Source organism: Cucurbita pepo, chromosome LG04, assembly GCF_002806865.2.
Source record: "Cucurbita pepo subsp. pepo cultivar mu-cu-16 chromosome LG04, ASM280686v2, whole genome shotgun sequence".
NCBI lineage: Eukaryota > Viridiplantae > Streptophyta > Magnoliopsida > Cucurbitales > Cucurbitaceae > Cucurbita > Cucurbita pepo.
In genome coordinates, this window is record NC_036641.1 from 10,269,678 (window position 1) to 10,282,731 (window position 13,054).

At 38.1% G+C, this 13,054-nt stretch overlaps 3 protein-coding genes across 4 annotated transcripts; 2 read left to right on the forward strand and 1 right to left on the reverse strand.

Annotated features, from left to right (window-relative positions):
• Positions 1-2,069: 2,069 nt before the first annotated feature.
• On the reverse strand, positions 2,070-5,694 carry LOC111792944 (protein PHOX1-like). Of its 2 annotated transcripts, none has more exons than XM_023674576.1 (4): positions 5,633-5,694; positions 2,827-5,118; positions 2,502-2,743; positions 2,070-2,412 (listed from the first exon to the last, which is right to left on the reverse strand). In XM_023674576.1, the coding sequence occupies exons 2-3, from the start codon at positions 5,000-5,002 to the stop codon at positions 2,595-2,597; spliced, it is 2,325 nt and encodes a 774-aa protein (XP_023530344.1). In that variant the 5' UTR covers positions 5,003-5,118; positions 5,633-5,694; the 3' UTR covers positions 2,070-2,412; positions 2,502-2,594. The 2 variants fall into 2 exon arrangements, with proteins under 2 accessions (XP_023530344.1, XP_023530345.1); XM_023674577.1 differs by having other exon boundaries at positions 2,827-4,144; positions 4,175-5,678.
• Positions 5,695-6,409: 715 nt separating this feature from the next.
• Positions 6,410-10,799, forward strand: LOC111792945 (protein OS-9 homolog). Its single transcript, XM_023674578.1, has 8 exons — positions 6,410-6,614; positions 7,042-7,118; positions 8,497-8,700; positions 9,118-9,189; positions 9,410-9,525; positions 9,912-9,978; positions 10,062-10,168; positions 10,514-10,799. The coding sequence occupies exons 1-8, from the start codon at positions 6,530-6,532 to the stop codon at positions 10,662-10,664; spliced, it is 879 nt and encodes a 292-aa protein (XP_023530346.1). The 5' UTR covers positions 6,410-6,529; the 3' UTR covers positions 10,665-10,799.
• Positions 10,800-11,773: 974 nt separating this feature from the next.
• Positions 11,774-12,640, forward strand: LOC111792946. The gene has a single exon (XM_023674579.1). The coding sequence runs from the start codon at positions 11,843-11,845 to the stop codon at positions 12,617-12,619; it is 777 nt and encodes a 258-aa protein (XP_023530347.1). The 5' UTR covers positions 11,774-11,842; the 3' UTR covers positions 12,620-12,640.
• The last annotated feature ends 414 nt before the right edge of the window (positions 12,641-13,054 follow it).

A 13,054-nucleotide genomic window follows, 5' to 3' on the forward strand; every position in this document is an offset into this window, starting at 1 on the left:
AAAAAAAAAAAAAAAAAAAAAAAAAATAGTGCAAGAAGATGTGGAAAAATGGTGATTCTCATTAATTGATAATATAGTATTGTAGAACAAAAAAAACTCATAATATGGTGATTCATCATCATCATCACATTCTTATTGTGATCCAAAGAAGTTGGAAAACTTAGATTATTCCCTAAGGAATTGAAACGCCCATCAATTCACAAACTTTCCTGATGAGATCCAAGCTAACCGGGGGAATGGCTTTGAGAAGCTGAGGGGAACATTGGTTGAGCTCAGCAAAGGCTTGGCAACAAGAAGGATGAGGAGCAGCAGCATTAGTGAACACATCAGTCATACACTTGGCCGACTCTGAAACAAAGGTCGTGCAGTCATTCAGTGGGATATCCTTTGGCACCTCTGCCACCGCCCCCATGCGGGCTACTGCCGTTGGCACTAACATCAACATGTAAACTACAAATACAAGACCTCCTACATTCAATGATCTCGGCGCCATTGTTGGTACAACACTTATAGTGTGAATTGTGAGTTTTATTTATTTATTATTACTTTTTTTTTTTGTTTTGCTGAAGGAGAAGCTGAGTATGGAGGTTATATATAGGGAAGGATATGCATGTTTATGGCCATCAAAGCTGCCTACCTGTTGATAACTCCTAGCATGTAGGAGTTGTTGTGAGACTAGACCATTTCTTTCCACCAAATCTTGATTTCTTTGTTTACTATTTTTAAAACCATTTTATAAGCCAATGATTTAATCTTAATTGAATTGTTTGTGTGGAGACAAATGAATGTAATGAGCATAAAATATTAATATCTCTTTATAAATTTGTTAATTGATATGATTAATATTTTATTGAATGATCCTATGAGACTCCGTTTTTATTCTCAGTGAGTTATAAACACATGTCTATGAGAGTTTATCGTTTGATTTGCATGAGTGTGAGAATGATTTTTTAGTTGATTTGATATGTCTATCATTTTAGAACTCGACCAAATATGAAGGTGAAAACATAATTTTACGAGATAGAATGCACTCATTTTCATATATGGTAGGTAGAAGAGTAGTTTCTTTAAGGGATAATTTTAGGCTTGAATAATTGGGTTTCACTCTCATAGACTTAGTTTATGATTGGATTATAAACAAATTGTTGATCGAAAAAAAAAATGCTAGGATAGTAATGCTCACATTTCACTAACTTCGATTAAGAATTGCTTATAGGATATAATGGAACCGGATATAGGAATTGATTATGCATATGATTTGAGATGAAATTGACTGTCTTGATTGTTAATTATTTGGTTGACTAGTCTCGATTGACAAGAGTTTACATAGTACTTTTAGTAGCTAGCTGTGATGTAAAGTCACTTTCTCATAATGGTTATATAAGGTGGGAATTATTAGAGGGCTGCTAATTAACACAATGAACCTATCGTGATCAGTGGAGTCTACATTAGTACCTTTATGATTATGAGTTGGTATGAATATAGTTGAGCCCGAAAATGAATGACCTTTAGTACCCTATGAGTATTGTGTGAGAGTTGGTATGAATAGAGTTGAGCCCGAAAATGAATGACCTTTAGTACCCTATGAGTATTGTGTGAGGGAATAAGGGGATCTTTGACTATTTCTTAATTGTGATCCCTCCAACAAATGCGTTTTAAAAAGCTTGAGTAAAAGCCCAAATATAACAATATCGGCCAGTGGTGGGCTTGTTACAAATGGTATCATAGCCAAACATCAGGCGGTGTGCCAGCGAGAAAGTTGAGTCCCGAAGGGGGATGGACACCAATCAGTGTGTCAGCGAAGACGCTGGGCTCCTAAGGAGGGTGGATTATGAGATCCCACATCGATTGGAGTGGGGAACAAAACATTCTTTATAAAGGTTTAGAAATCTCTCTAGCCGACGCCGTTTTACTCCACCCCAAAAAGGTAAGCTCCGCTCAAAGAGGTTAGAAATGGAAGGATGAGGAGTAATTGTATTCTTGAGTATACCCATCACACATTTTTCATGAATATATTTAGTTTAGAACCACCGGAGCTAAGTAGAAAGCGACAAAAGGGAAAAGAGAAGTAAATGAAATAGAATTTATTAAATGTCTTAAATGAATATACATATACCTGTATTATTAAGGTTACAAAAGAAATGGGATTACAACATAAATTACAAAACAGGATAAGAAACAATGAAAGAATTTGTTATCTAGGACACTTGAACGAACAACTGACAATAGAATACTATGAACACTGCTTTAGGAGACGAGAAAGGATGAAGGTGATAGCAGAAACAAGCTTAAATGGAAGTCCCTGCAATTTCATCTTGTCCCCAGATTTAAGATTGTATTGAGAAAGAATGCATAATAACAACAGAAATGGAAAACCTTCTTTTGACACAGCCATCATAGAAGAAATGAAACCTGTTCAGCAAAACAACAGCTACCCATTGATATAGTGATGCAGTTCATCATTTTTCAGCATTGTTGTTATAGTGATGAGTGGAACTTACCTATAATGCTCGTTTTCAGTTTCATTGCGTGGAGAAGCAAAACTGGCGCTATTCCTTCTAGTCTCTCCAAACAAACCTGAAAATATGCTCTAATCAAGCTTCCTCCAACACGTGGTAGATTTTCGAAACTCTTCGCCGAAACAATGGCTCTAATCGGAATGATGGAACTCCAGTAAGCAACTTTCGAGCTTCGTACATCTCGTTCCATGCCTGTACTATCTCATCAATTTTGAACCCAATACCTGTAATTGGAGCAGATAAGAAAAATATCTAAACATGGATGGACTCATACTCCACAGTTTACAGAATATATCTTAGACTATACCTTCATGTGCGTTGTTGCTTGAACAGTGATTCTTTATCATAACAGCTATATCAGTGGCAGAAGCTCCAGCAAGCTCAAATTTCTCAACTGCAACTTCCAGACATTCATGCCACACTGGTAGCCCCATCTTAAATTCCAATATCGATCGCTCATAGAGCATGGTACCCCATAAGAGGTTTATATGAGACCGCATATTTTTAGCCTGTTCTGTAGCTTCATCAGCTGATATATCCTTAATCAGCCCATCTAATCCCATCTTCTGCAACTGGGTTTTAACGGTGCTTGTTTTAGAGAATTCGCTAGTACGCTGTTCTTCCCATTCTTCCCACATTTTCATGCCTGTTTCCATGCTCTCCTCGGCATAGTTATAAAGTTTCAGAACCTCAGTACAAGACAACGTTTTTGGATCAACATTGCTGCTAACTGCATAAAGCCAAGAAAGTTTCGCCTGCTCAAACTGTTGCTGCCCAAGAGCTAGATAGCCTTCGTAAAAGTCTGGTTTGATTTCGACCGCCATTTGATATTTCCTTCCTGCTTCAACGTATTTGTTTTCAACCCAATCGTACGCAGATTTTATCTGTTCAAACAGAGGCCCTTTTGAAGCACCATCTGTGAAGTAGACCTTCTTCCTGGCGCTTGACATGATAACATTCCCCCAGTAGAACAATGCTAAGGCTGTCATCTCATGAAACTTCTCTGCTGCTAATTTGAAAAGACCTTGAGCCTCTTCACTTGTTACTGTCTCTTCCACGGCTTCAGAATAAAGCTTCATCCCAAGGTCATGGAGATCCAAACATGGGCCTGATTCAAATCCTACATGGTTTATAAATAGCTGAGCAAATTGAATTATCCAGTCATCAATGCAAGAGGACGTCTTTATTTCTTTTGCTCTTAATAAATGGCCATTCTCAAAGATGCTACTTTGTTCAACTTTACACTTGGCAACCTCATCATCCTTCTTAAACTTTTCATAGAATGGATCTTGTTCAGGCTTAACTTCAAATATATAAAATCTAACAGAAGCCTGTGACGCCTTAGCTGTTTCAGCCATTCGCAATTCTTCGTTGGCAGTAATGGTTACCAAATCGCCTTCTTCGTCCCTGTACTTGATAAGGACTGCCGGGCAGGTCGGGAAACGATCACGTATAGCCTCCCTCAGTTGCAGTAGAGTGCAGTCCACTGGCACTTGAGCCCATCGTATATCTTCTCCAAACACCAATTTCACAGTTTTCATAGGTGTTTCCTCCAGTGCCCTGGCGATTTTCTCCTCCACAACAAGTTTATCCTCGGCCTTCTTCTCCTCTACCGATTCCTTGGCCTTCTCCTCTTCAACCGTTCCATTACCAGCCTTCTCCTCTTCAACCGTTCCATTACCAGCCTTCTCCTCTGCAACCGTTCCATTACCAGCCGTCTCCTCTTCGACCGTCTCATTACCAGCCTTCTCCTCTTCAACCGTCTCATTACCAGCCTTCTCCACTTCGACCGTCTCATTACCAACCTTCTCCTCCACAATTTCATCAGCCTTTTTCTCATCTATGGTTTCCTTAGTCTTTTGGTTGTTCTTCTTCTTTCGGTTCTTTTCTTTTGATCCTTTTTGCGGCAACACTTCAGCAGGCAATTCAACAAAATCAAGAGGCAGCTTGATCTCAGCATCGTCTTCCTTGGATCCTTTCGTCTCAAGTGCCTTTGTAAGTCTCTCTGATATTTCTAAGGCCATGATATTATTTGGCTCCATGTTTAAAACTGTATTAACATCTCTTAGAGCCAAGTCCAGCCTATGCAATGCCTCATAACATCTAGCTCGCTTCAACAACGCCTTACTATACTTGGGTGTAACTTCAAGAGCCAAATTGCACTCATGAATCGCTCGAGGATACTCACTAATCCCCATTTGCATATAGCAAGCCGCCATGTTACTCCTAAGATAAGATACGTCTATATGATTTCTAGGAAGTAATTTGAGAGCCTTTTCATATTTCAACATTGCTCCTTCAAGATCTCTAGCCTGAAACAATCTATTCCCCTCTTCCTTCAAAGCCAGAGACATGGTAATGAAAATAGCATGGTCTTTGTCATTATTGCTTGGACTACCATCTCCACTTTGGCGATGTTTTGCAATAACCTCACGAAACTTATCGCCAATCTGCTTCTTTTTCTTCCCACTTTGCTTCCCCATTGAAAACCCAAGATCGGACCAAAAGACTTAGTTTCTAAAACTACACTCCAAAGCAAACGAATCCAAACCAACTTTATTACGAGGAAGAGAATCAAATCCCACAATTCTTAAACCCTCTAGAAAGAAGAAATACAGCACAAACAAAAAATCAATTCCCCTGTAGTCGAATGTAGCAAAAAGTACCCAAATATCAAACGTAAACCAGACAAAAACCACAAAATTTTCTAGATCAAATTCACAAATCCCCCCCAAATTTCCAGTGAACCGACCTAAAAAGGATAGAACGATCCTGAAATTCCCCAGAAACTCAAATAGGGCATACTAAGCAGAGATTCTTAAGCTCTCTTGGAATCAGAATTTATAGCATTCCTTGAAGAACAAAAACCGCAATGCAGAAAGAAGAAAGGCAGCCGATTAAGCTAAAACGTATGCGTGATAAGCAGAAAGAAACATCAATTATAGTCGTGCGTTTTTGCTCAGGCGATGCAAAATCGGAAACATAAAACTTATCTGGGAAATGTATGAAGCAGTGAAATAATTCCGGAGAATCCAGGCGAGAAAGAAGGAGGAAATTATTTGGCGGAAAGAGACGGAATATTATTAGCAAAGGAAATGAAATGGAAAACGAACCGTGGAATCCGTTTGTGCTTTTGTAACGACTGAGATTTGCAAGAACTTGTCGTGAACGCCACAAAATTCTCAGAAAAAGCTGGTAATGGTTTTTATACTATTTTATTTTATTTTATTTCATTTTATTTTTAATTAAATTAAATTACTGTTTTTATTATAGAGGTTGCCGTTTGACTTGAAAACTCAAAAATATGTGGGCTCCACAGCTGCCGTGAATTCCAAGTCTTTTGGGTAACCGCCCATTCCATTGGTTGTTGGTTCAAAATTTTATAAATTATATATAATAAATAAATTCTGGTTTCTATTTTTCATGTCAATGGTTAAATTTTATTTTGCGGTGAATAATTTTAATAAAAATATATTATTAAAGCCATATTTTCTATTAATAAAATATAAATAAAGATATTACTTAGCCTCCCAACTTTACCCACCTTTTTTTTTTAACACGTGCTAAAAGCTACATGAAAAGACTTATGATATGCTTTTAAGAAAGAAAAATCCCAATTATATTATTCTGTAAATTTTAAATATTTCATATACCAGGTGTACAATTAATGGGCTGAATTCTCCGGCCCATTAATTGGAATAAAAAACATGGCCCATAGATAAAGCCCACTTAAAAATGAGTCCACAGATCCATTAAACGCTGGCCTGACCCGGCCCATTTTGTTGGAAGTCCATCAAATACCTTCTCATGACGTGGCAATCACTCATTGGTCAAGCTTACGTGGAAGTGCACCATCGTCAATAGGACGCCGTAAAGCAAGTTTACGAAGACGCCATTTTCATCTTCTTCGTCGTCGCTGTTGTCGTCCTTCCGCTTCCAGCTGAAATACCTCGCCCTTACATTTTGCTTCTCTTGTTTTCCCCATTGTACGTTCGTCGGAGGGCACCGGAATGAGGAAATTGCTGTGGCTGGTTCTTTTAGCTGGTATTTTTTGCCACTTCGTGTTAGCTGACCAGATCTTCCCAGCTCAATTAGGTGAAATTCTTCTCCAAATTCTCTCTTTCTGTAACTTTTTATTGACAAGTTGCGAAACAGATATCCTCTTTAGGCGTACAATCTTGATTCATGAATTTTTAATTAGTTAATTTTTGTTTTGAATTCAGTATTTAGAAATGGTTTTCCAGACTATCTTCCTTTATTATTAAGTTTTCGAGTTTCTGCTTCTGATTGATTGAAGTTATGCCACTCGGATTGCGAACTGAATCTAAATCGTAGGATTATGTCTTGGCGGGCTGATATTCCATAAGTTGTTTAACATTCGGTTTGGCATACGTTATGAGAATTTGAAACATCAAAATGTAGGGCGGTGTACCATCTTTACATTTATTGTATTTGCTCATCATTGCAATAGCTAGTTAATATGAAATTTTGTTATCCCCTCTTTCTGATTGATGATTAGCAGGTGGTACATTTAGTCGCAACTCACGTGGACCGAAATACAATATTGAATTCCATCCAGAGGACTCGCCTTACAACCCGGTAAGCTTTATAATGAACTTAGTTGTTGATTCTTGGTATTATTTGGATCCTATTCACCTATTGTATGTAATTAGATGGGGATTTTTTGGGTCTTTGGCATTTTTCCTCCTCCTCTCTTGTTAGGTCGGAGTGTAGTATAACTTTACAAAGTTAAAGATGATGGACTGTGGGCATTTCTCCACACCTTCATTAGTCGATCTCTAGTTATCTTATTTTGTTGTTTCTTTTTTTAAATTTATCATCATATGTTCTCTGTTGGCCTAATTTGATTTTTGTACCTTACATTGTTTCCCACTCTGGGAAATGTATTCATCAGTTGCCTTCTTTCTCTAAGATAAAGGGGATTGGAGGAAGGGCTTTGAAGATTGATAGTTGATTATTTTGACACGATTAAAAACAATAAATAAATAAGAAGTTCTCTGTGTACAGTGATCCATGACACCAAATTTTGAAGCAAACTAAAATTGTAGTTTCATCCTTATGGTATCAAGCAATTGGAATAATTGGTTTGTAAATGATTTCTTGAACTCCAAGAACCTCCTATGTAACGGCCCAGATCTACCGCTAGCAGATATTGTCCTCTTTGGGCTTTCCCTTCTGGGCTTCCCCTCAAGGCTTTAAAACGCGTCTGCTAGGGGATGGTTTACACACCCTTATAAATGGTGGTTTGTTATCCTCCCCCACCAATGTGGGACATCACAATCTACCCCCCTTCGGGGCCCAGCGTCTTCGCTGGCACTCTTTCATTCCTCCAATCGATGTGGGACCGCCCCCAAATCCACTCCCTTTGGGGCCCAGCGTCCTTACTGGCACACCGCCTCGTGTCTACCCCCCCTTCGGGGAACAGCGAGAAGGCTGGCACATCGTCCGGTGACTGGCTCTGATACCATTTGTAACAGCCCAGATCGGGCTAGCAGATATTGTCCTCTTTGGGCTTTCCCTTCTGGGCTTCCCCTCAAGGCTTTAAAACGCGTCTACTAGAGGAAGGTTTCCACTTTCTTATAAATGGTGGTTTGTTCTCCTCCCCCACCAATGTGGGACATCACATCCTAGACGGCCAACATGTGATTAGTCTGTAAGATGCACTGTGGAAGAAGAGATGGGAAGGTGGACTCTGTGTGCATTGTTTTCTTAAATGCTTGATAATTAAATCATTGTATGCGCTCAATTCTGCTGCAAATGTAAGTGGGAACTTAAAGCTCCTTCACTACTCATGAAATTTTATTGTTTTAATGTTTAGTTTCAGTACCCTTTTTCTTGTACTAGACTTCATACAAAAACTTTCTTTTCTACACTGTATGATATCTGACTTCATAATTCAAGAATAAGGAAGTATGCTATGCCATCTGAAATCACTATGTTTTTTATGACTTTGCAGGATGATGATCAGGAATCTGTGTTTATGCCCAATAAAAATGGAAAGAATTACATGTGCTTCTTGCCTAAGATGGAGAAGTCCAAGAGTGGAAAACCAGCTATTCAGGTGAACGTGAGTAGCATGATTGTGGAATCTGAGAAGCGTGTCAAATTGAAGACTCCAGATGAGCTGCTTGAAGCATTAAAAGAGCAATGTTTCGTCAGGGTTAGGATCTATCACTAAATATTGCTTTGCATGCATCTGATGACTATATTGTCGATGTTTTAAAATCATATCTCGAAAGAAAAGTAGAGTTGTAAGTAGTTTCTTTAGTGCGAGTTCCTTGAGAAATCAGGCATCAAGCAAAAAGTTAAAGACGTTAAGGTATTTTTCTTCTTTCATTTTAAAAAATAATATATGTGTTCAAAGTATTTGACATGTTTAAAAAATATAAGTGAAGTGTATGCTTTGAGGCTGTCCTGCCTCACATGAGACAAGGTGCCCCTTTGTTGCGCTCAACATTCATTCTATTTAAAACTAGGGCCAATTGTGGTAAAATATATGCATTTTAGGTAAAACAAGTGATGATTATGTTATGAACAATTGACATGTTTGCCTTGCATCATCAACTTCTTTTTGCAGCAAGAGGGTTGGTGGACATATGAATTTTGTTACCAGAAAACACTACGACAATTTCATTTGGAGGATGATAAGGTAGTCTCTTTGAGTGTCTTCTAATGCTTTCTTTATGCGTTTCTCTAATCTCTGTGTATGAAATGGGGGACTGGTGTTAATATTCTTAAAGGAGATTGTTTTATTAGCTTATGTTTCAGGAGGCCATGGTTACGGTTTATAGCTTAATTAAAAACATAAAACAATGCCCTGCCATTTTAAGTAGTGAAGACTTTGAAGTATCTGGCATATTGTTTTGCAGGTAGTTCAGGAGTTTGTATTGGGTGTCTATGATGCAGAGGCAACGGCTAATCTCCATGAGAATCTCTCTGATGTATCTACTTTGAAGGATCCTCGCTCAAAAGATGCATCCCAAAGGTTTGCTTTTACTTTCATTAGTTACCAGTTAAGAAATTATGAACAGACTTTAAGTTGCAGGCAAATACCAACTATCGAAAAACACTAAAGCTTGTAATTTTCCTATTTCTACCACTTCTCAAATTAGTAAGTTGGAGGGATACGTGGAAACAGAAACTTGTGTGAGTTTTCATCCGGCATTCTACTATGGGTCTGACTTTGAGTTTCTTTAGTTGTCAATTCTTACATGTGTCAAATATGACATTCAGACAGAAATATGAAGAAAAGCTCGTATGAGTTTAGTGTTTGGATCCCATAGATCCTGTATAGTTAGCAAGGTTTTCTTTTGGCGCCTCTCCCCACATGTCAAATTCTCAAAGTAATATGAAGCTACGTGACTCATTCAGGTATCATGCTCATCATTACACAAATGGAACCATGTGTGATCTAACAAATCAACCACGAGAAACTGAGGTACAAAGTAATCAATAATTTTCTGTCACTTTTTTCTTTCTTTTTCTCCTCATTACCAATTTTGATTCTTAATTTCATTGCAGGTTAGATTTGTTTGCTCGGAGCCCAGAGCCATGATTAATTCTATCACAGAACTATCAACATGCAAGTATGCACTTACAGTGCGATGCCCAACGCTTTGCAAGCATCCGTAAATCTCTCCCTCTCTCTCTCTTTTTTCTTATACCTACACAAAATCATCCATTTTGCTCATTGTTATCTGAAATAGAACACGATGAAATCAAGTGTTACTGGCACAAGTTTGTGATAAGTATTTGTTTAGACTATCAACAAAGCTGCCAGTTATTACAATGTACAAGAGAATCGAACCACTTTAAAGAACAACCTGCTCTCATCTAAACAGATTGAGTAGCTATAAAAGTGTGCACGAGCCAACCAAAAGGAGCCAACTTAAAAGAGTTCAACATCAAGATGTAAATTTCATTAATCGATATAGTTTCCATTTCTCTTATCCGATCATTTTGTTTTGAGGCAGGTTATTCCAGGAAGAGAGACCAGTGTGGTACACCATTAACTGCAATGTGCTCCCAGAAGATTACAAGGAAACAGAGCAGACTGAAGAATTAGATGATGAGATTGTCATGGTTACCGACGTCAAATATCCAAAAAATGAATCGGATGAGTGATGTGAATATTTTTATCTTAGAACTTTTATCAACCAAACTAACCTTAACAAAAAAAGAAGCTGTTCCTCTGTAGATTTGAATTCTTTTCTCTTGTGGAGATCATCAATCCATCAGTTTTCTTATGGTTTAGTCAGATATGAAAATTGGTCAACCTGAAAGCAACTGATATGACAGTCATTATATGGGACTTATTGCAGGGGAAAGCAGCGAGTTTGAACTGGTAAACTCAACGGTAGCTTGCTTTTATTGAGATATTTGCATCACTGCCACAATAACAACAATGGAAAGAACTATTATTTGAGTCAATGACATAAACATCATTTTGATCTCAGGAATATATTCATTGTTCTTCCTTCATGTGGCCCCTTGAAAAGTTTCCAAAAAATAAAAAAAGCTATTTTTGGATGCATTTCTCAAATAGATCTTCAATAATTCAATTCTATATTGTATGCGACAAATGTCACTAATTTCATTCCACGACAAGCAGCTTTTGACCAAGCATGTGACATCTCAAACTGCCTCTGTTCTTGTAAAGCAGAATTTAATGGTTCCAACCAATCCTGCAAGATCCTAGTGGTCTCCTTCATGCTTCAATGGCTATGATCCAACTACCATCTCCCTAATACCAATTATTTTCTGGGTCTAGTGTTTGGATTTCTTTAATTCAAGCAGCTATTAGTTATTTGTTAGGTGGCCATCAATCACTACCCCGTTTGGTTGCTTTGTGTATGCTTTATTTGCCGAAAGGTAGCAATTTTCTTACAATAAGCAAGGGTATGATATTGTCTACTTTAAACATAAGATTTCTACAATGGTATGATATTATCTACTTTAAACATAAGAGATTTCATAAACTCACGATTATTCCCTAAATTAGTGAAATGAAAATATATTATATAATCTTTAAACATAAGAGATTTCATAAACTCACGATTATTCCCTAAATTAGTGAAATGAAAATATATTATATAATTTTGTATTTGTGGGTAGAAAATTATTTATGGGAGGACATAATGTTCATCCCCATGTTCAATAAACTTCCAAAATTAATTGAAATAATTGACCCCCTAATAATTTTATAGGTTAAATTGAAAATTTCTTTCCGTATATATATGTCAAGCTCTTAAAGCAATAGCTAAAAGATAGAAGCCATTGAAAAAGCTTCGAAGGCTCCTGCAATGGACTGGTTCTCTTGGCTATCAAGAACCGGCCTCGACCCTCTTCACACCTACGAATACGGTCTTCTTTTCGTCCAAAATGGCCTCAAACCTGAACACATTTCCAATTTCAACCATGATTTTCTCCTCAAAATTGGAATCTCCGTCGCCACAGACAGGCTCGAGATCATGAAACTCGCCAAACTCCATTCACAACAACCCACCCAGAAGAAATTTCTCCTTTCCGCTTTCACCAAAACCAAGAACTGCCTCAGAAACTGCCTCCGGAACCTGACTCTCACTGCCAACTCCAAGCCGGAGAAGGGGATTTTCCGGAAAGAGGCGGCGGAGATTGCGCCGGGTACGCCGACCCACGGCGAGGATCACGGCCAGAAACAAGAGGCTCTGAAGCCGACGAGACGACGGAGTAAAAACGTGTCACATTCGGGACCGTTGGATGGAAGAACGCACGAGAAGTTAGTGATGAACCGTAAAAGCCTGAAGTTATCTGGGCCGTTAAATAGAAAAGAGCGGCCCATATCCCCGAGAAGCCCAATATCATATGGGCCTCTGGAGGGGAGAACTTCCCATTGGGCCTCAAGTAAAAGCCCAAAGCATAATAGGATACCCGAAGGGAGAATGATGAGGCTAATACCGCCGAGCCGAAGCCCAAGAGTTTCTGGGCCGCTAGAAGGAAGCCCAATAATTTGCTGTCGTTGTAAGGAGGAGAGGATAGAAACGGACGATGATTATCATTCGTTGTGGGCTTCTTTGTTTCATGACATAAAGCCCGTTTGAATCACTCTTTTTTTCTTTGAATATTTTACTCAAAATATTTTTTATTTTATTTTCAAATATTGAATTAAAATTTATGACTCAATTTCCATATATATATATATATATATATATATATATATATAAATGAATGCATAATGAGATGATATTAAAAAAGAGAAGCACCCAGTTGGTGGCTAAAAGTGGAAGCAGGTGTACCCATTATCAAGCTCATGAAACATGGAAGATAATGATGATGATGGAAGCTGATTTTCTGGGCATCCAAACAGTAGAGGCTTGAGAGAGAGCCACATTTTGTGTCTTTTCTTTTCATTTTGTCGCAATCGTGGTGGCCGTGGAGTGAACGTTGGGCACACCATTTTCATTTCCATCTCATAATGATTATCCGTATCCTCAAATGTAAGACAACTAATTGGATATCTCAAAATGAGAGAAAAA

What these genes read in the sequence shown, in the direction of transcription:
- LOC111792945 (XM_023674578.1), top strand. Translation starts at nt 6,530, where the DNA reads ATGAGGAAATTGCTGTGGCTGGTTCTTTTAGCTGGTATTTTTTGCCAC. An exon ending in GATCTTCCCAGCTCAATTAG is followed by an intron (nt 6,615 to 7,041) that starts GTGAAATTCTTC and finishes GATGATTAGCAG; the next exon opens with GTGGTACATTTAGTCGCAAC. An exon ending in TCAAAAGATGCATCCCAAAG is followed by an intron (nt 9,526 to 9,911) that starts GTTTGCTTTTAC and finishes TGACTCATTCAG; the next exon opens with GTATCATGCTCATCATTACA.
- LOC111792944 (XM_023674576.1), bottom strand. Translation starts at nt 5,002, where the DNA reads ATGGGGAAGCAAAGTGGGAAGAAAAAGAAGCAGATTGGCGATAAGTTT. An exon ending in AAGCAACAACGCACATGAAG is followed by an intron (nt 2,744 to 2,826) that starts GTATAGTCTAAG and finishes CTCCAATTACAG; the next exon opens with GTATTGGGTTCAAAATTGAT.
- LOC111792946 (XM_023674579.1), top strand. Translation starts at nt 11,843, where the DNA reads ATGGACTGGTTCTCTTGGCTATCAAGAACCGGCCTCGACCCTCTTCAC.